Source organism: Pan troglodytes, chromosome 5 (assembly GCF_028858775.2).
Source record: "Pan troglodytes isolate AG18354 chromosome 5, NHGRI_mPanTro3-v2.0_pri, whole genome shotgun sequence".
NCBI classification, from domain to species: Eukaryota; Metazoa; Chordata; class Mammalia; order Primates; family Hominidae; genus Pan; species Pan troglodytes.
The window spans coordinates 170182958-170208430 of record NC_072403.2 but is presented as its reverse complement, the minus strand read 5'-3'; the positions used below and the strand labels follow the sequence as shown (position 1 = coordinate 170208430).

The 25473-nt window shown below is 38.9% G+C and overlaps 2 protein-coding genes across 6 annotated transcripts in view; one reads left to right on the top strand and one right to left on the bottom strand.

Annotated features, from left to right (window-relative positions):
* GTF2H5 (general transcription factor IIH subunit 5) overlaps nucleotides 1-5158 on the bottom strand; it is a 28076-nt gene extending 22918 nt beyond the window's left edge. Inside the window, exons 1-2 of the mRNA XM_001145020.7 lie at nucleotides 5079-5158; nucleotides 2093-2161 (exon numbers count right to left, since the gene is read on the bottom strand). Coding sequence (XP_001145020.1) covers nucleotides 2093-2127 — 35 coding nt within the window. The 5' untranslated portion in view covers nucleotides 2128-2161; nucleotides 5079-5158. The remainder of the gene's footprint in view (nucleotides 1-2092; nucleotides 2162-5078) is intronic.
* Nucleotides 5159-5179: 21 nt separating this feature from the next.
* SERAC1 (serine active site containing 1) overlaps nucleotides 5180-25473 on the top strand; it is a 57916-nt gene continuing 37622 nt past the window's right edge. Inside the window, exons 1-6 of one of the 5 annotated variants that reach the window (XM_016956538.4) lie at nucleotides 5199-5334; nucleotides 11334-11482; nucleotides 15117-15208; nucleotides 18092-18128; nucleotides 22867-23003; nucleotides 24502-24591. In XM_016956538.4, coding sequence (XP_016812027.1) covers nucleotides 15118-15208; nucleotides 18092-18128; nucleotides 22867-23003; nucleotides 24502-24591 — 355 coding nt within the window. In that variant the 5' untranslated portion in view covers nucleotides 5199-5334; nucleotides 11334-11482; nucleotide 15117. Of the gene's footprint in view, nucleotides 5335-11333; nucleotides 11483-15116; nucleotides 15209-18091; nucleotides 18129-22323; nucleotides 22417-22866; nucleotides 23004-24501; nucleotides 24592-25473 lie in introns of those variants that run through there. The other 4 variants (XM_016956536.3, XM_016956537.4, XM_016956539.4 and 1 more) reach the window with 4 other exon arrangements.

Here is a 25473-nt window from a genome sequence, read left to right as displayed (position 1 = left end):
GATAAAAACACCCAAAACAAAAAAGAAGCTAGGCTGGGTGCAGTGGCTCATGCCTGTAATGCCAGCACTTTGGGAGGCCGAGGCAGGTGGATCATGAGGTCAAGAGATCGAGACCAGCCTGGCCAACATGGTGAAACCCCGTTTCTACTAAAAATACAAAAATAAAATTAGCCGGGCGTGGTGGTGTGTGCCTGTAATCCCAGCTACTCGGGCAGCTGAGGCAGCAGTATCGCTTGAATCCGGGAGCCAAGATCGTGCCACTGCACTCCAGCCTGGCAACAGAGCAAGACTCCGTGTCAAAAAAAAAAAAAAAGAAGCTAATTTAGATCCTCATCTAATAATATGTCTCTCCTCCGAATAAATTATAGATGAATAAATCTAACACACCAAGAAAAACACAAAATCCCCACAAGAGAGAAGTGAATATTTAACAAACCTATGCCACTCCTCCCAATAAATTCTAGATGAATGAATCTAAAACACCAAGAAAAACACAAAACCCTCAGAAGAGAGAAGTGGATATTTAACAAACCCAGGGGTGAAGATTAAACTTAGAATTGGAAGAAACAAGAGGGAAAAAAAGTGATAGCTGACACTCTGTGTATGTGTATCCTCTGTATTTAAAAATAACACTAAAGGCCAACGAGGAAAATGTTTATGTTATGTCAAATTAATAGGAAAATAAGTACATCAAACCTAGTGTCTTCAAAAGACAACAGAACAGTGTGTTTAGAACTTCCGGGGTCCAGATCCCACCCCCTTTGCTTTTCCAAGTGAATACCTCTCCCCGCAGTGGTTTACTCTCATCAACGTACATTCTAGTCTTTCACATTAAAATAAAAATAGCAAGAACCTGAGCCCCTCACCATGTCCTTCGTCAGCTACCAATCCAGTTCTCTATGAGATTGCTCATGATCACAGTAAAACTTCTCCGAAGTCTCCATCTCCACCTCCTCACCTCCCTTTCCTTTTCCACAGTACTTCAATATGGCATCTCCCCACCACTCCATTCAAATGGCTCTCATCAAAACTCCAGTCTTCATCTCATGCCAGTTCTCAATCAGTGCCCAACACAGCCGCTCATCCCTACAAAACACTTCCTCCTTTGACTTTCCTCCCTCCAGCCTCACTGGCTATTTTCTTCTTAGCTGCCTTTGTTGGTGTCTCCTGTATCAAAATTCCAAATCTGCACTTTGCATAAGGTAGCCCACTAGTCAGGTCACTACAGAGTCCTTGAAACATGGCTAGTCTGTGAGATGTGCTGTAAAATTAAAATATCCATTCGACTTTGAAGATGAAGATTTTTTTGAAGACTTAGTACGTGTTCAAAGCATAGTGTTTTGCATAGACAGGGTTAAACAAAAGATATTAACTTCACCTGTTTCATTTTAAGTTACTTTTAAGGTGGCTAGAAAAAATGTAAGACTACATCTGTGGCTTGCATTAGATTTCTATTGGCTAGTGCTGTTCTAAATGTTGGCAGTGTCCTAGGGTTTGGTCTTGCTCCTCCTTAGCCTTGCCATCACAGTAAACAGTATCATTATCCATGCACTGGCTCCTATTAGAGGCACCGAAAGTAGACAGTAGTATTTTCAGACAATGGGAGTGTCCACAGAGCAGGGTTCCCGGGGTTCCTGGACACTGGATTGCTTTGAGGAACTCAACTCTGCTCATTTATGGTTTTTAGTTTCTCCTCTGGAATGTACCTAAAGGAATTTAAGAAACCTCCATTTGGCTCTGTTGTTTTTCTCTTTTTTAAAGTCCACAGTTTGTAATGCTAAAGACTTAAGCAAGTTCCTGAACTCTTTCAGGCCCTAAAATTCATCATGTTTGAGGAGAATGCAAGCACTGTTTCTCTAAAGACGACTCATCTAACAAATATGCTGCCTCTGATCATGCCAGTTCCATCAATTCAACAGAGGGACTGAAATCTGGCACCAGGAGCTTTGCAACAAAATCTGTGCCACTTGTTAAAAGCGAAAGACTTGATTTCATTCATATCTTAAAAACAACAGGGTTTTAGAAAAGACATACATACAAGTCAAGATTCAATATTTAAACTTAAAACTCATGAAGTATCAAAACTACTAACCATTCTATAAGCACTCCTTTCAAGACGTTGACCATGTTTTCTCAGAAGGTTCAGATGACCTGAAGAATGCTAATAAAAAGAGTAAGGTAACATTAAATTAAAAATCATTAACTTTCATATACTTTGGGGATCTGCCTCTGAAACGAGGCAAAATAATTAAATGTCAATATTTAACAGTTAAGTCTATGAAAGACAGTTAACATTAAGAAAAAAGACATTCTGATTTTTTAACAAAATTAAAATGAGTCTACTTGGAATATTAATGCCACATCTTACTCGCCAACCAATTCTACCCAAGGTCAATTAGCCCTAATAGAAGCAAGCGGCCTAACTCTACACCAGTGTGCCCAACCCAGGTATAAACCGTCCATTATTCAAAGGATTTCTTTTCCCATTCAGGAGAATGACGAAGGGTAAGATCCTGGGAGACAGGAATCAAAGAAGATAGTTCTGAAAGGTGCTTCAAAAATTATACAGTGAGCCCAACCACCTCCTTTTAGTTTATATTTTATTTTACTGAGACAAGGTCTGGCTCTGCCACCCAGGCTGTAGTGCAGTGGCGCGATCTCTGCTCACTGCAACCTCTTGCCTCATGGGTTCAAGCGATCCTCCCACCTCAGCCTCCCGAGCAAATGGGACTACAGGCATGCACTACTAAGCCCAGCTAATGTACTGTGTTGTATCGCGTGTGTGTATATATATACACACACTTTTATATATAATATATATAATATGTATAATATATAATATATAATATGTATAATATATAATATATAATATGTATAATATACAATATGTATATTATAGGATATATAATATGTATATTATAGGATATATAATATGTATATTATAGGATATATAATATGTATATTATAGATATATAATATGTATATTATAGATATATAATATGTATATTATAGATATATAATATGTATATTATAGATATATAATATGTATATTATAGATATATAATATGTATATTATAGATATATAATATGTATATTATAGATAATATATTTTATATAATATGCATATTATATATTTTATATAATATGCATATTATATATTTTATATTTTATATAACATACATATTATATATTTTATATTTTATATAACATACATATTATATAATATATAACATACATATTATAATATATAACATACATACTATATAACATACATATTATATATTATATAACATACATATTATATATTATATAACATACATATTATATAATATAATATACATATTATATAATATACATATTATATATTCTAGAATGTATAATATACATATTATACATTCTAGAATATATATTATACATATATAATATATATAATATATTATATATAATATATAATATATAATATAATATATAATATAATATATAATATACAATATATTATATATAATACACGTATATTATATATAATACACATATTATATATAATATACATACTATATATAATATACATAATATACATATTATATATAATATACATATATTATATAAATACATATTATATATTATATAAAAATACATATATATAAAATACATATTATATATAAAATACATATATATAAAATACATATTACATATTATATATAAAATACATATATAATACATAATATATATGTAATATATAGTATATAAAATATATAATATAGAAAATATATATATTATATATAAAAAATATATATTATATATAATATATATTATATATAAAATATATATTATATATAAAACATATATTATATATAATATATATTATATATAAAACATATATATTATATTATATATAAAACATATATTATATATAAAATATATATTATATATAAAACATATATTATATATAAAATATATATTATATATAAAATATATATTATATATAAAACATATATTATATATTATATATAAAACATATATTATATATTATATATAAAATATATATATTATATATAAAATATATATTATATATTATATATAAAATATATATAATATATAATACATAAAATATATATAATATATAATACATAAAAATATATAATATATAATACAGAAAAAATATATAATATATATTATATATAAAATATATATAATATATAATACATATATACATTATATATATATATGTATATATACACTTCTAGACAGAGTCTCACTCTGTCGCCCAGGCTGGAGCGCAGTGTCGTGATGTCGGCTCACTGCAACCTCTGCCTCCCGGGCTCAAGGGATTCTCCTGCCTCAGCCTCCCAAGCAGCGGGGACTACAGGCGCCCGCCACCACGCCAGGCTAAATTTTGTATTTTTAGTAGAGGCAGGGTTTCACCATGTTGGCCAGGCTGGTCTCGAACTCCTGATCTCAAATGATCCACCTACCTCGGCCTCCCAAAGTGCTGGGACAACGGGTGTGAGCCACCGCGCCAGGCCAACTTATTGTATTTTTAGTGGAGACGGGGTTTCACCATGTTGGCCAGGCTGGTCTCGAACTCCTGGCCTCAAGTGATTTGCCCGCCTCGGCCTCCCAATGTGCTGGGATTGCAGGCGTGAGCCACCGCGCCCGGCCTCAGCCACCTCATTTTACATATGAGGAGACCAAAGGAAGAGATTAAGCCGTAGTTCCTGGCCAAAGGAAAAAAGCACAAGCCAGATCTCCAGATCTTGTGCCCCTTCACTAAATAAATCACGTCCCGTGCGGACCTAGGCTGGAAACAAACCACTCAGCTCCGCCCATTTAATTAACTTCCACTTACACCTGGGCGCAGGGCGAGCCCTAGCCCCACAGGAAACCCACGATTAAACGAAGGGGGGACTGCCGTGCGGCCCCGCCAGGAAGGGCCCGGAGAGAGTGGGGGACACCGCCCTGTGCCCCCAGCACCCGGTGGACAGGCTTCTGGGGCTTTTCTCTTCCTCTCCCCTTTCTTTGGGACCCCTCAGTGTTCCCACACCCCACTTTCCCCAGCCGCTCGGACGCTCGCCACACACCTCGGCTCACAGATGCAGAAGCGCCTCGGCGTTGCCGGCAGAGTGCGCCTGCGCCGATACGTCATCGCGCTAGGGACGCTATGGTGGGTGGAGCCAGCCGGCGGGAGGCGGGCCCAGAGCGGGCCGAGGGGGCGGGGTCACGAGCCGCCAGCCGCTGGGTGGAGGTCCCCGGCCGGGAGCCGCGGAAAGAGGAGGGCTCCCCAGACAACGGGGTCCGACGAGCAGTTGGGCACGGGCTGAGTCCGCCTGCCGGCAGGTAGGACGTGAAGGCAGGGGTGGTGTGGGGGCGGACGGGGGCGTCGGCGCAGCTGGGCGCGGTGGGGAGCGGAGAGTGGGGAGGGCAGGGACCGGGCACGGCCGAGCACCGCCGTCTGGCGCGCGGACCGGACCGACCAGCTGACGCTCGGCTGGGCGTGAGGGCCTCTCTCTCTGGTGGTCGCGAGCCTGACTCGTCTTTCCCTGTCGCTGCCTTTCTCTGGCTGCTGTCGAGGCCTTGGGGAGTGCACCTGTCGGTCCGTCTTCCCGGGCTCGGTAGTCACGGAGAGAAGAGGAGGAGGAGGAAAGGGCCTCACCAGTCACTTCTGAGCCTTCCAGACCACCGCTTCCTGCTCCCTCTCTAACCCCAGAGATGGAACAGATTGCATGCTGAGAGAGCTCTAAACTCGGCAACGGTCATTTTAAAGTGAAAGACCCCAGACGGTTCTAAAGTTACTCCCTTTCCCCAAATCTGTTCTGTAGTCTAAAGGAACACTCTCATTATTTTTACTAGTTGAGATATGAGATTCTTGTTTTCTGTTCCTTAGGTTAAATTGTACTTCCCGCATTAAGCTCATGCTGCCTTTTTTTTTTTTTTGAGATGCAGTCTCGGTCTGTCTGCCAGGCTGGAGTGCAGTGGCGCGATCTGGGCTCACTGCAACCTCCGTCTCCTGGGTTCAAGCAATTATCCTGCCTCATTCTCCCTAGTAACTGGGATTACAGGCGTGCGCTACCACGCCCGGCTGATTTTCGTATTTTTAGTAGACACGGGGTTTGTCCATGTTGGCCAGGCTGGTCTGGAATTCCTGACATCAGGTGATCCCCCGCCTCGGCCTCCCAGAGTGCTGCGATTACAGGTGTGAGCCACCGCGCCCGACCTCATGCTGCCTTTTTTTTTTTTTTTTTTTTAACATCGTGTGTGTTCATGTGATCGCTAAGGAACCCAGCTCTTCCATTTAGTTCCCTCTTTCTATCCCTCAAATCTTTTCCAACTGGTGATTTACATATTGTTGCACTCTCTTTAAAATAAAAAAATTGCCTCCAAGTCTTCTTCTTCCCAAGTATCTTTTATTTGCTTTTTTTTCATCTTGCATACATTCTCTTCCTTGATCTCATCAGTTCCATTTTTGTGCACTTGATGGGTGTCAGCTATTATTCTAGGCGCTTGGGATACAATGGTGAACAGGTAACTAATTTTGGTGGGGGCAGAGAGACTCTGAAATCAGTTAAGGAATAAGTACCATTTGGTGATGTGATAAAGAGTGACTAGAGGGGTTATTTTGGCCAGGGGGATGTCAGAAATGGCCTTAATTTCTGCATTTAAAAACTTTTGTATACCAGTAACAATTAACTAGGAGTTTTAATAATAAAAAGACACTATTCATAATGGCATTCAAAACTAAAGGTACCTAGAAATAGATGAACCTAAAGCTGTGTAGTCCTTTAGACAGAAAATTGTAAGGCTCTGTTGGAACACAAAAGATGACCCAAGTAAATGGTGAGATATACCGTATTAATAGATGGAAAGACTCAACAAAAAGATGTCAGTTTTCCTCAGTTCTACGAATTCAGTGTAATGCCAATTAAAATCACCGTATTGTTTTATGGAATTTGACATGCTGAACTTAAAATTTATATGGAAAGGCAAAGGACCAAGAATAGTGAAGTCAATTTTGAAGAAGAAGAAAAATAAGGTCTCTCCCTATCAGATACCAAAGCTTAATATAAAGTTGTAATTATTAAGATGGTATGATATTGATTCAGGGATAGAGAATTAGATTCATGGAACAGAATAGAGACACTAGAAACATACCTATTTACATATGGGAGTTTAGTATACCACTAAGTGGTATTGCAAAGCAGGGGGAAAGCATAGACTATTCAATAAAGGATGATGAAATATATGGTTGCTGAGATATCTGGCATTGTTATGGTATACAGACAGGATTAGATTCTTACTTTCAAACTATTGACAACAGTTTCCAGATAAAGACCTAAATGTGAATGGCACAGCTGCAAGGTATTTGGAAAGGAATATAAGAGACCATTGTCTCTGGGAAAGATTTCTTTTTTGTTTGCTTTGTTAAATCTTGTTACACATAAGATTTATCATGTTAACCATGTTGAGTCGTTGAGTTCAGTGACATTCACATTGTGCAACCAGCACTACTATCTATCTCCAGAACTTTTTTTTTAATGTCTCTGAGAAGGATTTCTTAAGTTACAAAAAGCACCTTTGAGGTGTCATTTTATTACTCCAAATGAGAGATGATGTTGGCTTGAACTAGACAAGAGTGTAGCAGTGAATACAGAGAAAAATGGATGGATTTTGGGGTATGTTTTGATGGTAGAGAAGAGCAACTATGCGTGGTTTAGATGTAGAGTAAGGGGAAAACAAGGAATCAAGGGCAACATCTGTTTTTTTGCTTCAGTTAAAAGGTAGATCATTTACCATTTACAATCAAAAAGCATTGACCATTTGGTGGATAGTGATGGAGAAGATTTGTGGAGGAAGAGTTTGGGGAGAAAAAGTAAAGAATTCTGTTTTGGACAGTTGAGTATGAAAGGCCTGTTGGACATCCAAGTGGAAATGTTCCAATAGCTGTTGGATAGATAGGTCAGGAAAGATCGTAGCTAGAGGTACTCTGAGATCACTGGCATATAGATATTAAGAACTGGGCCGGGCACGGTGGCTCACGCTTGTAATCCCAGCACTTTGGTAGGCCGAGGCGGGTGGATCACGAGGTCAGGAGATTGAGACCATCCTGGATAACACGGTGAAACCCCGTCTGTACTAAAAATACAAAAAAATAGCCGGGCGTGGTGGCAGCCGCCTGTAGTCCCAGCTACTCGGGAGGCTGAGGCAGGAGAATGGTGTGAACCTGGGAGACGGAGTTTGCAGTGAGCCGAGATCGCGCCACTGCACTCCAGCCTGGGTGACAGAGTGAGACTCCGTCTCAAAAACAAAAAACAAACAAACAAAAAAACTGTGGTGTGTTGGAATCAGCTGTGTTACACAGAAAACAAGATAATACTGGCTTAAATATGTATGTAATTGCATAGGTAGGCAGCCATGCTTTTATGGAAGCAGCTCTGTAATCATCAGGGACTCAGATTCTTCTATCTGGCTGCTCTACCGTCCTTAATAAGATGCTTCATGGTAAGATGACTGCTTTAATTCAAACTGGCAGTTGCTCATTCTAGCAAGAGGGAGGAGGGAAGGAGGAAGAAAGGCACATACCCTTCTTTTTAAGGACACTTTTCAGAAATTGCACATGACACATCCACTCATATTTCATTAGCCAATTCTTTGTAAGTGCCCATAGTTAACTAGAAGAAAGAAAGGTGATGTAGTCTTTTTTGTTGTCTGTGTACCTAGCTACAACTCACGTTTTATTAATCAGAATGAAAGCATGAAATGATGTTTCACTCTGGCTTCCTCCACCAGGGCAATGAAACTACTGATATGAAGATCCCAGTGACCTCCATATTGTTAAACTTAATGGAATTTTCAAATATTTGTTTTATTTTTAAATTATAATCTGTTCCCTTTTATTTTCTGTGTCTTTCTTAGTCTCAAAATTTCTCCGTTCTCTACTTAAAATCAGTGTTTCAGATTTTATGTAATCACCGTCATAATATATATATATATATATTTTTTGAAATGGAGTCTCGCTCTGTCGCCCAGGCTGGACTGCCGTGGCACAATCTTCGCTCACTGCAAGCTGCACCTCCTGGTTTCACGCCATTCTCCTGCCTCAGCCTCCCGAGTAGCTGGGACTACAGGCGCCCGCCACCACACCCAGCTAATTTTTTTGTATTTTTAGTAGAGACGGGGTTTCACCGGGTTATCCAGGATGGTCTCAATCTCCTGACCTCGTGATCCGCCTGCCTCGGCCTCCCAAAGTGCTGGGATTACAGGCGTGAGCCACCGTGCCTGGCCCCATAATCTTAAAGGTGCTTTTAAATAGAAATTGACAAGCAGACTCTAAAATTATGTGGAAGTGCCAAGGACCTAGAATAGTCCGTCTTGAAAAGGAAGGACACAGCTGGAAAATTTATACTACTAGCTTCAAGACTTACCTTAAAAACTACAGTAATCTGCCTGGTGCGGTGGCTCACACCTGTAATCCCAGCACTTTGGGAAGCCGAGGTGGGTGGATCACGAGGTCAGGAGTTCCAAGACCAGCCTGGCCAACATGGTGAAACCCTGTCTCTACCCAAAATACAAAAATTAGCCAGGTATGGTGGTGGGCACCTGTAATCCCAGCTACTTGGGAGACTGAGGCAGGAGAATTGCTTGAACCTGGGAGGCGGAGGTTGCAGTGAGCCGAGATCAGGCCACTGCACTCCATCCTGCCTGGGCGACAGAGTGAGACTCTGTCAAAAACAAAACAAACAACAACAACAAAAAAAACCCTACATAATCTAAACAGTGCAGTGTTTATATAAGGATAGATAAATAGATCGATGGAGTGGAATAGGTCCATACATTTGTATTCCATTAGGGTTTTTTGTTTGTTTGTTTGTTTTGAGATGTGGGTCTCACTTTGTTGCCTAGGCTGGTGTTGGGCTCCTGAGCTCAAGCAGTCCTCCTGCCTCAGGCTTCTGAGTAGCTGGTATTACAGGCATGTGCCACAGATATAGTCAGTTGATTTGTGGTCTCAAGCAATCATCCCACCTTGGCCTCCCAAATCACTGGGATTATAGGCATGAGCCACCACACTTGGCCCTATGGTATACTTTTTATTGTTATTTTATAGTGTATTCCTCTATTCCCTCTACTTATAAAAAAAAAAAATTTACTGTAAAACAAGTTATGCTGGCAGCAACCTCATATATCTTGTGTGAAGGAAAGTTTAGAAGTTACATGTCAGCTTTTTGAGGCATTATAAACCATCCCAAAGGCTACGGGCTAAAACAAACATTTATTATTGCTTACAGGCTAAGGACTGAATATGGATTTGTAGGGTCACCTAGGGGCTGGCTAGTTTGATGTGGTTTCACATGCCTGGCGGCTGTTGCTGGCTGTCAGTTGGTACTTGTTGGCTTCATTAATGGGGATATTGGACATTTCTCTTGTGATCCAGCAGACTAACCTAGGCATCTTTACATGGTGCTGGTCACAGGTTTCTCAAGAGCAAAAAGACAGGAGCGTCAATGTGCACGTACTTCCCAAGTCTCAGCTTGCATCATGCTTCTATTGTCCTATGGCCAAAGTTACTCGTAAGATCAATCTAAAGTCACCGCGGGAGGGGACTACCAAAGATCATGGTTATACGAAAAGGAATAATTTGTGGCCATTAAAAAAAATCTGCATTTAAGACAAAAACTATGTGTAAAAAAAGCAGGCAAGTATGAAAGTGAGCCAACTGGAAATTTTAGAAATAAAAGTTTTTGAAATACTCAGTGGATGGATCGAATGATAGTCTAAATACAACTAAATAGAAGATGATGAATTGGAAGATAGATTTGGGGAAATAATCTATAGTACATGTCAGAGAGATAGAAAAAAATGGAAGAAGTTGAGATTTGAAGGTTAGACTTTAAAAATCTAGCGTACATCTAATAGGAGTATCAGAAGGTAAAAGTCGAATGGGGGTCAAAGTGGTAATTGTTAAGAATATTGCAGAATTGAAGAAAAATGTGAGTTCTAAGATCGAAGGAGCATACCAAATCTTGAGTGGGGTATATAAAAACAAACCCATACCCAGACATAAAGTAGAGAATTGTAAGAACATCAAAAAGATCTTAAAACTGCCAGATGGAATATAATATTGATAGTTAATGATAAGTAGCATTTATTGAACACTTAATTTGGAATAGGCACTATTCTGTGTGTTTTACATATATTAACTCATGTGATATTTGTAACAACCCTTTACAGTAGTTCTCTTATTATCACCATTTTATAGATGAGGAAAGTGAGACACAGAGGTTAAATAGCCCATTATCATATGTCTAGTGTTTTCAAATGTACCTGGATTTTGTTTTAATCAGGAATGGTAAGAAGACAGACACAGAGACAACTGCCTTGAAAGAAGAGCTTATTATGTACAGTTCCCAAGGAAGAGTGGGCGTGCCATACCATGCAAAGCCACATGGGGAAGTACCAGGGTCATTCAGGAGGCATAAGGAGCAATGTGAAAGTATGGGCCAGAGCTTTCTTTTATTGTGGTTTTTTGTGGGAAGGAATGAGCGAGACAGGGTAGACGAGCTGAACAAATTTAGGATTGGATAGTTCGAATAATTTGGCAGACCAGAGAGGTGGTCTCTAGCTGCCTAGTACCTGGCTCTGAGGAGATTTAGAGTAAGGGAAGCATTGGCTGTGTGTGGTGGTTGGGGGTATGCACCTGGGATTGGTTGGTTTGCATATGAGAGGCATGCTCACAGGCAGGTTGTTTGCTACCTCTAGCAGTTAGCTATCCCAGAGAGGGACAGTCACTCCCTGGGTCCTTAAGGTCCTAAGATGTCAAAGCATTCTTAAAAAAAAAAAAAAAAAAAAAAAATTACTAATACAAGTTGTTTGTGGAACTGGATTTGAAACCAGGCAGTGTGGTCCTACAGAGCACATTCTTAAACTTCTTTGCTATTATTTTGCCTACAAAGAAACAACAATTAGACTTAGATTTCTCCTGAGCAACAAGAAATATCAGTGAAAATATTAATGTACCAAAGGAAACTTACTGTTATTCTAAATTTTAAACCCAGAATTCCAAACCCAGCTATTACTATTTTTTTTTTTTTTTCTGAGACAGAGTCTTACTCTGTCTCCCAGGCTAGAGTGTAGTGCGTGATCATGGCTCACTGAAACCTCCGTCTCCCAGGCTCAAGCAATTCCTCTGCCTCAGCCTACCGAGTAGCTGGGGATACAGGCACATGCCAACAGGCCCAGCTAATTTTTAAAATTTTTCTGGAGAGATGAAGTCTCACTGGTCTTGAACTCCTGGGCTGGCCTAGAGCTCCTGGGCTCAAGCAGTCTGCCCACCTTGGCCTCCAAGTGCTGGGATTGCAGGCATGAGTCACCACGCCTGGCCCAAACACAACTATTTTTTAGTATATCTAAAATAGAGCATTTTTAGACATGCTGAGAGTGAGAGTGCTAACTACATATATGCCTTCATGAAGGAACTATCAAAGGATATACCTTCATCAAGAATGATTTGAACCTAGGAGGAAGTTGTGGATGCAAGAAACAAAAGTAAGGAAGGAAACTGACAAAATGTTGGTAAAATTTAGGTTGACTGCTTTTAAAAATGACTTCTTTTGGGATGTTTAAAAATAAAATGGAATTAAAATACTAGACAGAAATACCCAAGATAGGAGAGGATCGGATTTAAAGCATTGTAATATTCTCATTTGGGAGGATAATTATATTGTTTAAATTCATACTGTATATAGCACATTTAAAATGTAGCTATTTACTAAAGGAATAGAAATAAATTGTATAACTTTAAGCCAATTAAAGAGTAATAAAACAATCCTGATCTATCCAACATGCGATAAATGTAAATGGATTAAATTCATCTATTCAAAGAGAGGTTTTGAAATTATAAATGATACCAAAAGATTATAACCATGATGGGAAAAGGTAAGATAGTTAAATACTTAGAAAACTGGCAAGGAACTTAAAGCAATAAATGTTAGTAGGGATAAAGGAAGATAGTATGTGATGACAAAAGGAAAAAAGTACTAAGTTTCTAATAATCATTCATTTGTGTGCACCTAATGGTATATCTTTTCACATTATGACCCCCCAAAAAGGGTAGTATTTGTTTGCCACAGATTGGGGTGTTCTGCACTAGAGAGTCAGATCCATGAAAGCAAGGGCAAATTTTTCTTTTTCATTGTTAAATTGCTAGCATCTACAACAGTTCTTCGTTCCTAGGGACTCAGATAAGTATTTGCTTAATGAATAAAAAAAAAAAAGGACAACAAAAGGGGTAAATCGACAAGTGCACAAATCAGTATGAAACTTTTAAAAAACCCGTCTCGTATTGGTAGATCATGCAGACAAAATTAGGAAGGCTGTTCAATGGCCGTTTGGAGCTGTGAAAAAAATTAGCAAGACTATAGAAACAACAAAATTAACAAGCCTAGTATAATGGATATATTCTGCTCGCAACAAAGAATAAGCTTATATGATATATTTATAAATATTGACTGGAACCAGGTAACAAAGCAAGTCTTCACAATTTTAAAGAATCTATGTCACATAGCAGAATAAGATAATCTTTGCCTGTAATCCCAGCACTTCGGGAGGCCGAGGCGGGTGGATCACTTGAGGTCAGGAGTTCAAGACCAGCCTGGGTAATATGGTGAAACCCTGTCTCTACAAAAAATACAAAAAATTGGTTGAGTGTGGTGGTGGGCACCTGTAGTCCCAGCTGCTCGGTAGGCTGAGGTGGGGGGATTGCTTGAGCCTGGGAGGCAGAGGTTGCAGTGGGTGGTGATTGCACCATTGCACTCCAGCCTGGGTGACAGAGCCATACCCTGTTTCAAAAAAAAAAAAAAGATAATCTTAAAAAGTTTTATATATTTGGAAACTAAAAGCTACACTCTTAAACAGCTCACAGATTAGAGAAAAATTACAGTCGAATTTTAGAGGGATAATTTATAGTCTTTTTTTTTTTTTTTTTTGAAACCGGGTCTCACTCTTGCTGGAGACGACAGGCTGGAGTACAGTGGCGCAATCTCGGCTCACTGCAACCTCAGCGTCCCAGGTTCAAGCAATTCTCCCACCTCAGCCTCCCGAGTAGCTGGGACTACAGGAGTGCGCCACCACACCTGGCTAATTCTTTTTGGTAGAGTCAGGGTTTCACTGTGTTGGCCAGGCTGGTCTTGAACTCCTGAGCTCACGTGATCTGCCCACCTCAGCCTCCCAATGTGCTGGGATTATAACAATTTCTAGTGTTAAATGCATTTGTGAAAGAACAAGAAATGCTCATCTTAGGCATTATTGAAGAAGTTAGGAAAAGGACAGGGTGCACCCAAAGAAAGAAAGAAAGAAGAAAATAATAAAAAGCAGAAATAGAAAACAAAACAAAAGAGAGAGGTACCTTCAAGGTACCTTCCTTCCTTTCCCTTATAGCAAAAGGAAAAAGAAAAAAAAACCTCGCTATCCAAAGACAACCTGATATGGGTCTAGAATACTGAGTTGTGTTCTGGGAATGATTGCAGCATATGATCATCTTTACTCAGTTGATGAATTAGGTGGATGACAGCTCTCCTTTGATAGAATGCCAACAATGAACAAATTTCAAAAATTTTAAACAACGTGGGTACTATCCTGAAAGAACTAGAGAAAAGCTAAATGCTTCTATGGATTCTAAGTGTACCGTCCACGTAGAGCTTCTCATTTCTGTGGGGCCTTCAGTCATCAGAGATAAATACATATATACATATATGTTCAAAGACATTAAATTTTTTTCATGCCTATATTGGTATTCTGATTAATAGTCTGTCTGTTCTTGTTACCGTTTAATTCTTGTGTTCTGGGAATGATTGTATCATATTTAGATCATCTTTCCAATTGTGAAAACTATGCACAATTGGACACAGTGTGAGGAAGAATAATGAAAATTCTAACAAAATATTATTCTAATAAGTCCCTTTTAAGTTTTTAATGGAGAATTTTTTTTTAATTGGAAAGTTTTCTTCGTAGTCTTGAAAAAGCTAACTCTGTGGGTCATCCACTGTGATGGTAACATGTTCTTGTAGTTAAAACAAGTGTTTTGATTTAGATGCTAAATTAAATTTGTTGTAATTGTTCTACTTACACAGAATGTCCCTGGCTGCTTATTGTGTCATCTGTTGCAGAAGAATAGGAACCTCTACTTCCCCACCAAAAAGTGGCACACACTGGAGAGAGATCAGTGAGTACAGCTTAAACAACTCTTATTTTCTTATAGGAACAGTGATAGAATTGTGGCCATTTCTAAGGTGGGCCACAAAAACTTTTTGAACCCATGATTAAATCTCAAATTTGTTTATGTCTTTCTGTACTAATAGTTCACCCCAAATTTATAGGCCCAGAGCCATATATACTCCTTTTTCTTGAGAATTATTTTCCCTCTTCTACTTCTTCTGTCAAATTTCATACTCATCATCCTAAACTTAAATATAACTGCATTTTCATTCAGCAGATATTTATTAAGCTCTTGCAAAACAACACCCATATTAGGTTCTGGGAATACACTGGTGAGCAAGGAAGATGTTGTCCTTGCCTTACGGGGGCTCGGGATATGGCTCCAGTCTACTCCATTTGGAGCCTTGCCTTCGTTTAGGAAGCTTTCTCTGACACCCTAGGCCCGGTTGGATCTGTTACTTGTCATTTCATAGGGTCAGTATAGAACTTAATTATCTGTCTTTCCCCATATGCTGTAAACTCTGTGAAGGCAGTATTTTATCTTGTTTACCACTATAACCTAGTTATTTATTATGCATGGCATGTAGTAGGTGATCAAACAGTGTTTGTTGAATGGAAGAATAAAATAACTTACCTTTTCTGAGCATTATTTCCTTTATGTGTAAAATGAGAAGATTGGCGTAGAACATCTTTTATTCATTTGACAATAAACAAAATATTTAATTGACCATCTACTGTGTGCCAGGTACAATTCTAGGCCCTAAGAATACAATATTGAATAAAACAAAGTCCTTTTCCTCATGGAGTTTCTTTTTGATCTTTAAGAGAAATCTGTTTTTAGGGATAGATCATTTTCATCTAGAAAATTCTGATACTGTGTTTTAAATACAAAAAGAGAAGTGAGGACAAATGTCATTTTGGCAGCATGAGTTGAAGCTCTGAACAAAGGACTATCTCAATACGTGCAATAAATTATAGGTTAAGGCTGGGTGCGGTGACTCATGCCTGTAATCCCAGCACTTTGGGAGGCTGAGGTGGGTGGATCACTTGAAGTCAGGAGTTCAAGACCAGCCTGGTCAACATGGCGAAACCCCGTCGCTACTAAAAATACAAAAATTAGCTGGGTGTGGTGGTGGGCGCCTGTAATCCTAGCTCCTCAGGAAGCTGAGGCAGGAGGATCGCTTCAACCCAGGAGGTGGAGATTGCAGTGAGCTGAGATTGTGTCATTGCACTCCAGCCTGGGCAACAGAGTGAAACTCTGTCTATACATATATATATAGTTTATATGTATTTATTATATATAAATATATTAATATTTATATAAATACATTAATATTTATTATATATAAAATATATTTATATAATATATTAATATTTATTATATAAAAATATATTTATATAATATATTAATATATTATATAAATATATTATACATTTAAACATATATAATATATTTATTATATATAAAATATATTTATATATAAATATAATATATTTATATATTTATATATATATATATAAAGATTTTTGTGGGCTAGCCTCAGTACCTAATCATGAGTACCATCAGTTAAGGTTGTGCTCAGTGCATGTAACAGAAGCTTGAGTCCAGTGGCTTAAGTTAATATGGTTTTCATTCTTCTTACATAATAATAAGCCAAGGTGGAGACACTTTAGGGCAGGAATTACAGTTTAGCAATCTTCTTGTCTTCCTGTTCCATTCTCTTTATTGTCCTCATGGTCACAAGATGCTTGCTGAATCCTTGGGCATCAAGAAGCAGAGGGCCAAAAGCCATTTTGAGGCTTTGTCTTTTTATGTGGGGAGGGATCCATCTCTATAGACTTCCATCTATATCCGATTGGCTACAACTGTGTTACACTGTTAGCCCTAGCTACAGAGTTGTCTAGGAATTTGAATATTTTTAGGTGGTAATCAGGTTGTGTATTTGTAAGGATTAAAGGGCATGTGTATTGGACAGGCAATTATCAGTGTCTGCCATAGGAATTTTTTAATATTAAAAAAGTTTTCCAAGACCCAAACAAACATTTATAAACAAACTTGTAGAATATAATCTGTATTTTATTTTATTTATTTATTTTAAGATGGAGTCTTGCTCTGTCGACCAGGCTGGAGTGCAGTGGCACAATCTCGGCTCACTGCAACCTCTGCCTCCGTGGTTCAAGCGATTCTCCTGCCTTAGCCTCCCGAGCAGCTGGGATTACAGGCATGCGCCACCATGCCTGGATAATTTTTTTTTTACTATTTAGTAGAGATGGGATTTCACCATGTTGGCCAGGCTGGTCTCGAACTCCTGACCTCAGGTGATCCACTCGCCTTGGCCTCCCAAAGTGTTGGAACTACAGGCATGAGCCACCGCACCCGGCCTAATCTCTATTTTAAATGGGGCTACGTACGTATGTACCTAACCATCAATTATAACATAATTACTTTAGAAAACATTCTTTTGTGTCCCCACTTGACAATATAATCCTTCAGTATAGTCCTAGTAGTGATAGGGACAATGCTTCCCATTTCTTTCTTTAATGGGTTGTTAACTAAAAGGGGTCAGAAGGGAAGTGAGCTGCCTGCATGTTGCATTTGGTGGAAGCATTGTAGTCCTACTAGCATCAGTAGTGGAACAGGGACTAGGAGGTGGAGAAAGGGGAGGTATGAAATGTCATCAATATACATTATATTTGCACTTAGTACTTGTTGATTTGTGTGTTTGTGTCTAAGGATAGGAGACCATTTATTAATAGCAACTGATTATATTAATAGAAAAATAATAACTTCTTATCTGATAATATATGATATAGGTAGAGACACTGTTGCCTATTTCCTTTCACACTTTTAAAAATGAAATTCATCACATTGACTTTTTTTCTTTTGAAGGAAATATAATAAAGTTTACTGGATCACTTATTTTAGGGTAAGTCGTCAACTGTGGAATATTAATTGGCTTCATTATACTCTATTGGAAATCTCAATGGCAGTGATTGACAGGTTGCATGAGGTCTTGAAAGGGTATAGATTTTGGAATTAGACTAGTGGATTTAATCACTGATCCCACCACTTAAATGTTGTCATGATGTGGTTTCCTTACTTTCTGAGGAGTGCTTTCTCTTGGAGCCAAATGTGTACTAGGAACTCTGCCTGCCAGGCACTGCTGCTGTGAGAAAAGCACTTTGACACACTTAAATCAGGCACTCACTTAGCTCTGACACACTTAAATCAGGCACTCACTCAGCTCCGGCAGGCTTAAATCGGGCACTCACTCAGCTCCGGCACACTTAAATCAGGCACTCACTCAGCTCTGGCACACTTAAATCGGGCACTCACTCAGCTCCGGCATGCTTAAATCGGGCACTCACTCAGCTCTGACACAGTTAAATCGGGCACTCACTCAGCTCTGACACACTTAGGGTCACATCTGGTATTAGGTTCTAAAGTGGGTGAAAAAGGTACAAATTGACTATGGTCAAAAGTATTTTGGAAAATCCCTTAACTCACCATAAAGCTCGCATGAAAGGAAATTGAGGCTGACTGAGAAAACCAACAGATGGACGTCTCCTATCTGATGCTCCCTCAGGAGCATGTGTAATGAATGCAGTGACCCTCTTTCAGCAAATTGTTATTTTTCATACTCTTTTACTTTTTTTTAGGGGGAGGAATATATATGTAATACTATCGTACTGTATTTGTTAATACTTTTTACTAGTACAAATATAAAATTAACTCTCAGATGCCGAAATGATAAAAGAGATATATTTGGCATTTTATCCAAATGCATACATTTCTCCATGACATTGTAATGTAAGGCAAAATATATTTAGATAATTTTTCCCTTTGACTCATTCTGGGCAAAGCATAAATGTATATGTAACCTTTTCTGTAATGCAGTTTGTCTAGCTCACAATTATATTCAGGAATATAGTGAACATTAATTACAGTTTTTTATTATAGTAAAGAATTTTGTCTTTCATGGAAAACAGGATAAAAGTACTGAATACATTTACCCCTTTTGTTGGCTGTTCAGATACATCCCGAAGAGAGCAGAGGATTCTTTTTTTTTTTTTTGAGACAGAGTTTTCCTCTGTCACCCAGGCTAGAGTGCAGTAGCATGATCTCCACTCAGTGCAGCCTCTGCCCCCTGGGTTCAGGTGATCCTCCCACCTCAGCCTCCCAAATAGCTGGATCACAGGTGTGTACCACCACACCTGGCTGTTATTATCATTGTTATTATTATTATTATTTGTATTCGTATTTTTAGTAGAGACGGGGTCTTGCCATGTTGCCCAGGCTAGTCTTGAACTCCTGAGCTCAGGTGATCTGCCCGTCTTGGCCTCCCAAAGTGCTGGGATTACAGGCCTGAGCCACTGCCCTTGGCCGAGGGCAGAGGATTCTAAAGAGGCTTCTTTGTGTTCCTCTGGTGCTAGCTAGTGTCTGGACTTTGTTTTACCTGCTTGCCTGAGGGTAGAAACCAAAGGTCAGAAGAAGGTGCTAAACTCTGAATCCAGAGTGCAATCTTTGTGTCAGGATTTAGGGAGTGTGTAAGTCAATCTGATTAGGAAAAAAGAAATCTTCATTTTGAGATTCACAACAAACAACATTTAAAGTTAACTTCAGGTGTTGCTCTTAGGAAAGGAAAAGCTTTCATATGCTGATGATGGGAGTACACGTTGGCTAATCTTTTTGCAAAAACGGTTTGTCATTCTCTAGTAAAATTGAATATGTATACTATCAGAAGGTATGTAATTCTAGATACCTGTACGTGTAGGTAGAGGAACACGTACGTGTATGCACAGTACAGATGTATAAGATATGTCACAGCATTGTTGTAACAGACTCAAACTAGAAACGTTCTCAATACCCATCTATGGGAGAGTGAATAAGTAAGTTGTAGTATATCCATGCAATGGATAATTGCATACTATACGAAAATCTAAGTGCGGGAACTACATTTTACATGCAACAACATGGATGACTCACAAATACAAGGCTGAGCAAAAGAATACATGTAGTGTGATTCCATTGATATGAATTTCAAAAACAGGCAAAACTAAGCTCTGTTGTTTAAGGATGCATATATAGGTGGTAAAACTGTAAAGAAAAGCACATTGTTATAATAAAAATCAGAATCATATATAGAGATGAGAACAGGTCATTATCCGGGAGGGACACATTGTGGGTTTCTGGGGTTCTGTTAACATTCTGTTTCTTGCCTGGATATGATTATGCAGCTATTTATTATTTGTAAGCCGAAATGTGTATATACATGTATATGTATATATACAGTCATGTGTCAATAATGGCGATACATTCTGAGTAATGTGTTGTTAGGTGATTTCATTGTTGTGCAATCATCACAGAGTGCACTTGCACAGACCTGGGTGGCAGAGCCTACTCCACACCTAGGCTGTATGGGACAGCCTGTTGCTCCTAGGCTCCAAACCTGTGCAGCCATGTGACTGTGCTGAACACGGTAGGCTATTATAACACAATGGGAAGTATTTGTGTACCTAAACGTATCCAAACAAAAAAAGGTACAGTAAATAAAATTTTAAAATGGTACACTTATATAGGGCACTTACCATGAGTGGAGCTTACAGGACCTGGAGTTGCTCTGGGTGAGTGAGAGTGAGGGCCTAGGACATTACTGCACACTACTATAGACTTTATCAACACTGTGTACTTAGGCTACGTTACACTTTTTTTTTTTTTTTTTTTTTTTTCGGAGACGGAGTCTTGCTCAGTCGCCCTGGCTGGAGTGTAGTGGCATGATCTCGTCTCACTACAACCTCTGCCTCCTTGGTTCAAGCAATTCTCCTGTCTCAGCCTCTTGAGTAGCTGGGATTACAGGCGCCCGCCACCATGCCTGGCTAAGTTTTGTATTTTTAGTAGAGCCTTGGTTTTGCCATGTTGGCCAGGCCGGTCTTGAATTCCTGACCTCGGGTGATCCGCCCGCCTCGGCCTCCCAAAGTGTTGAGATTACAGGTGTGAGCCACTGTGCCTGGCTGAACTTTGTGTTTTCTTTAAAGGCAGAGTCTCACTGTGTTTTGCCTAGGCTGGCCTTGAACTCCTGGACGCAAGTGATCCTCCTGCCTCAGCCTTCTAACTAGCTGGTACTACAGGCATGCACCACTGCACCCAGCTACACTATATTTATAAAACAATATTTTTTTCTTCAATAATTAACCTAGCTGGATGTAGTGGTGTGGGCCTGTAGTCTCAGCTATTCGGGAGGCTGAGGCAGGAGGATGACATGACCCCAGAAGTTTGAGGCCAGCCTGGGCAACGTGGTTGAGACCCTGTCTCTAAATATAAATAAAGTCCTGGCTTTAATAATTAACCTCAGCTTACTGTATTTTTTTTTTTTTAACTTATGAACTTAAATTTTTGAAAAACTTTTTGACTTTTGTAATTACACTTAGCTTAAAACACAAACACATTGTATAGCTATACAAAAATATTTTCTTTCTTTATGTCTTTATTCTATAAACTTTTGTCTATTAAAAAATATTTTCGAGGCCGGGCGCGGCGGCTCACGCCTGTAATCCCAGCACTTTGAGAGGCCGAGGTGGGTGGATCACAAGGTCAGGAGATTGAGACCATCCTGGCTAACATGGCGAAACCCCATCTCTACTAAAAATACAAAAACAAAATTACCCGGGCGTGGTGGCGGGCGCCTGTAGTCCCAGCTACTTGGGAGGCTGAGGTGAGAGAATGGCGTGAACCCAGGAGGTAGAGCTTGTGGTGAGCCGAGATTGTGCCACTGCACTTCAACCTGGGCGACAGAGTGAGACTCCACCTCAAATAAAAAAAAAAATCTTTTTGAGACGAGGTCTTGCTCTGTCGCCCAGGCTGGAGAGCAGTGGCTACTCGTGGGTACAGTCATAGCATGCTGCAGCCTTGAACTCCTGGGCTCAAGGGATCCTTCTGCTTTAGCCTCCCGAATAGCTGAGACTACGTGCCTTGCTACTGTGCCAGCAAATTTTTTTTTTTTTAACTTTTTAAATGTTTTTGTTAAAAATGAAACACAAACCCATTAGCCTAGGCCTACACAGGGTCAGGATCATCCATATCACTGTCTCCACCTCCGCATCTTGTCCCACTGTGAGGTCTTCGGGGGCAGTGACATGCATGGAGCTGTCATCTCCTGTGATAACAACACTTTCTTCTGGATACCTCCTGATGGACCTGCCCTAGGCATTTTACAGGTAGGTAGAAGGAGTACACTCTGAAATAGCAATAAAAGTATACTATAGTGAATACATAAATCAGTAACATTTATTATTATCAAGTATTATGTACTATACGTAATTGTATGAGCTAGACTTTTATAGGACGGGCAGCACAGTAGATTTGTTTACACAGCATCACCACAAACGTGAGTAATGTGTTACGATGGCTACTCAGTCACTAGGAGATAGGAATTTTTTTAGCTCCATTATAATCTTATGAGACCACTATCGTATATGAGGTCTGTCCTTGAACAAAAAGTCAGTATGTGGTACATGACTGTATAAATGTTATATGCATATTACTGTATACATGTTATGTTTCCCAATAAAAAAGAAGTTTACTATGACAAGCTTAATAGAGAAGAGTAGCTCTTGTGTTACATTTTGATTGTGTATTTATGATGCATTTTTTCTTTTCTCTTTAAGAGGTTCTTTGTTTCTTACATATGAAGTTCTGGCCCTGAAGAAGGCTGTGACATTAGATACTCAAGTGGTAGAAAGAGAAAAAATGAAGTCATATATATATGTGCACACAGTTTCTTTAGATAAAGGAGAAAATCATGGTAAGTTTATTGTAAAGTAATCCTCTGTGAAAAATGGAAGCTAGTTATTGCATTTAAAAATGCGTCTATTTAAAACACAGTATTAGTAATACAGATTGAGCTAATTCTAAGAATCACCAAACCCCGTGAAAACCAAGTTCCTGAAGAATTAATTGAGGACCAAAGTTTAGGCTTCCGTATTTAATCCAGGTTTGCAACTCTCCTAAAATTAAGTGAAGACTAACTGGCATTTTTAGTCTGAACCTGGAATTCCACATCTTAGTGGGGCTGTCAATACAGAGGCTGGCTCTCAGTTTGGCAAGTACAAAAAACATGATTTTGTAATTTAGCTCAGCGATATTTCTACTTTAAGGGATGTATTCATGCAAACCAAACTCATGAGATATATTCATAAATATGAATGCCAACTCATTTATTATAATTATCTGTCACCAAGGCTAGAAAACCTGTCTTTACTAGTTAGGACACTCCACTTCTCAATATTTAGGACACATGGAAGCCCTCATTAGTGATCATATGGTTGCATGGGAACATGAACTTTTAGAGCAGAGGAGTATATTTTCCTCAACATATGGATAGCATGGTGAGTCACATACTTGACTCACAGCTGCCTGTTCATACACTGTTAGCTAGAATGTGCCAGTTAACATGATGTTCCTCGAGTGAGGCAGGCTCTACTGCTCTCCTGTGTCTGTCACCTTGCTGCCCTGTTGCTATTTGTTATTATATCATTTTGTGTATTTCAACATGCTTTTATGGTATGTTTACAATTTCAGTTACATAGATGATTGTTGTTGCTTATAATACACCTGTATATTGAGACTTAATCTCTTTAATAAAGTATCTCCAAACTTCAGTTTGAGGTGAGCTCATCATAAGGAACATTTTCCTGGATATTGCGAAACCTATGTTGTATATGAGGATTTTCATTAGCTTTAGTTAGTATTTTTGTAGTTAGTGTTTTTGTTTTTACTTTTCCCTGACTTGGAGAGCAATCTTATTTTGGAATTGAGAGCTCTGTGTTTCCATAATGGTTTTAGTTGCATCGGTAGTGACAATAAAAAGACAACAGTGTTATTTTGTATTTTCTTTGTGAAAAAATTTGGAGTTTATACATTTCTCTTTGAAACGTTGGAGCATAGTGTTAAGAATACATTCTTGGGCCGGGTGTGATGGCTCACGCCTGTAATCCCAGCACTTTGGGAGGCCGAGGCGGGCGGATCATGAGGTCAGGAGATCAAGACCATCCTGGCTAACAAGGTGAAACCCTGTCTCTACTAAAAATACAAAAAAATTAGCCAGGCGTGGTGGTGAGGGCCTGTAGTTCCAGCTACTCGGGAGGCTGTGAAGCAGGAGAATGGGGTGAACCCGGGAGGCAGAGCTTGCAGTGAGCCGAGATTGTGCCACTGCACTCCAACCTGGGCGACAGAGTAAGATTCCATCTCAAAAGAAAAAAAAAATACATTCTTGGTTTTACTTAATTTTATAATCATTTTAGGTATTGCCTGGCAGGCAAGAAAAGAACTTCACAAAGCAGTAAGAAAAGTATTGGCAACATCAGCCAAGATACTGCGGAATCCATTTGCTGGTAAATATCCACTATATGACTTGGAATCCTTATCAGTAATCTGAAAGTCATTGGAATGATCAACCTGATACTTTTTTTCATTTCTTATACTAATATTTTTTATAGCTATGGAAAATTAATCAGGCCAGGTATGGTGGCTCACGCTTGTAATCCAAGCACTTTGGGAGGCTGAGGTGGGTGGGTCACCTGAGGTCAGGAGTTTGAAACCAGCCTGGCTAACATGGTGAAACCCTGTCTCTACTAAAAATACAAAAATTAGCCAGGTGTGGTGGTGGGTGCCTGTAATCCCAGCTACTCGGGAGGCTGAGGCAGGAGAATCACTTGAACTCAGGAGGCAGAGGTTGCAATGAGCCAAGATCATGCCACTGCACTCCAGCCTGGGTGACAGACTGAGACTCTGTCTCAAAAAAAAAGCAAAGAAAATTAATTAACATTATTCTCTTGGACTGTATTTAATTTTAAGGGCTTAATGCTTTTGACAATTTTCTTCCTTCCTTAGGTAATTGTGAATAAATATGGAGATAAAATATACCCTATTCTCTTGATAAGTGTTTTATAATTTTAAATTTGTTAGAAAATCACTCCCATGCCTTCATAATGAGCATAGTATATCCAATATCATAGATTTCACAATCAGGTTAATCTACAATGTGGAGCTAGATACAAAAGGGCTTATCTGATCTCCTTAAAAAGTTGGCATCGTGAAAATAAAAGGTGGGAAGACTTTCTATAATTGAAAGAGACTATTAAATCTTGGTTTTAAAAAACAGATTTAAATATTTTTTTTTTTGAAAAATTGGGGAAGCTTGAATATGGAATTAGACTGAATTTTAGATGATTTGGGAAGATTTTTGTTAGTGTTTTTGGGTGTGATAATAGCAT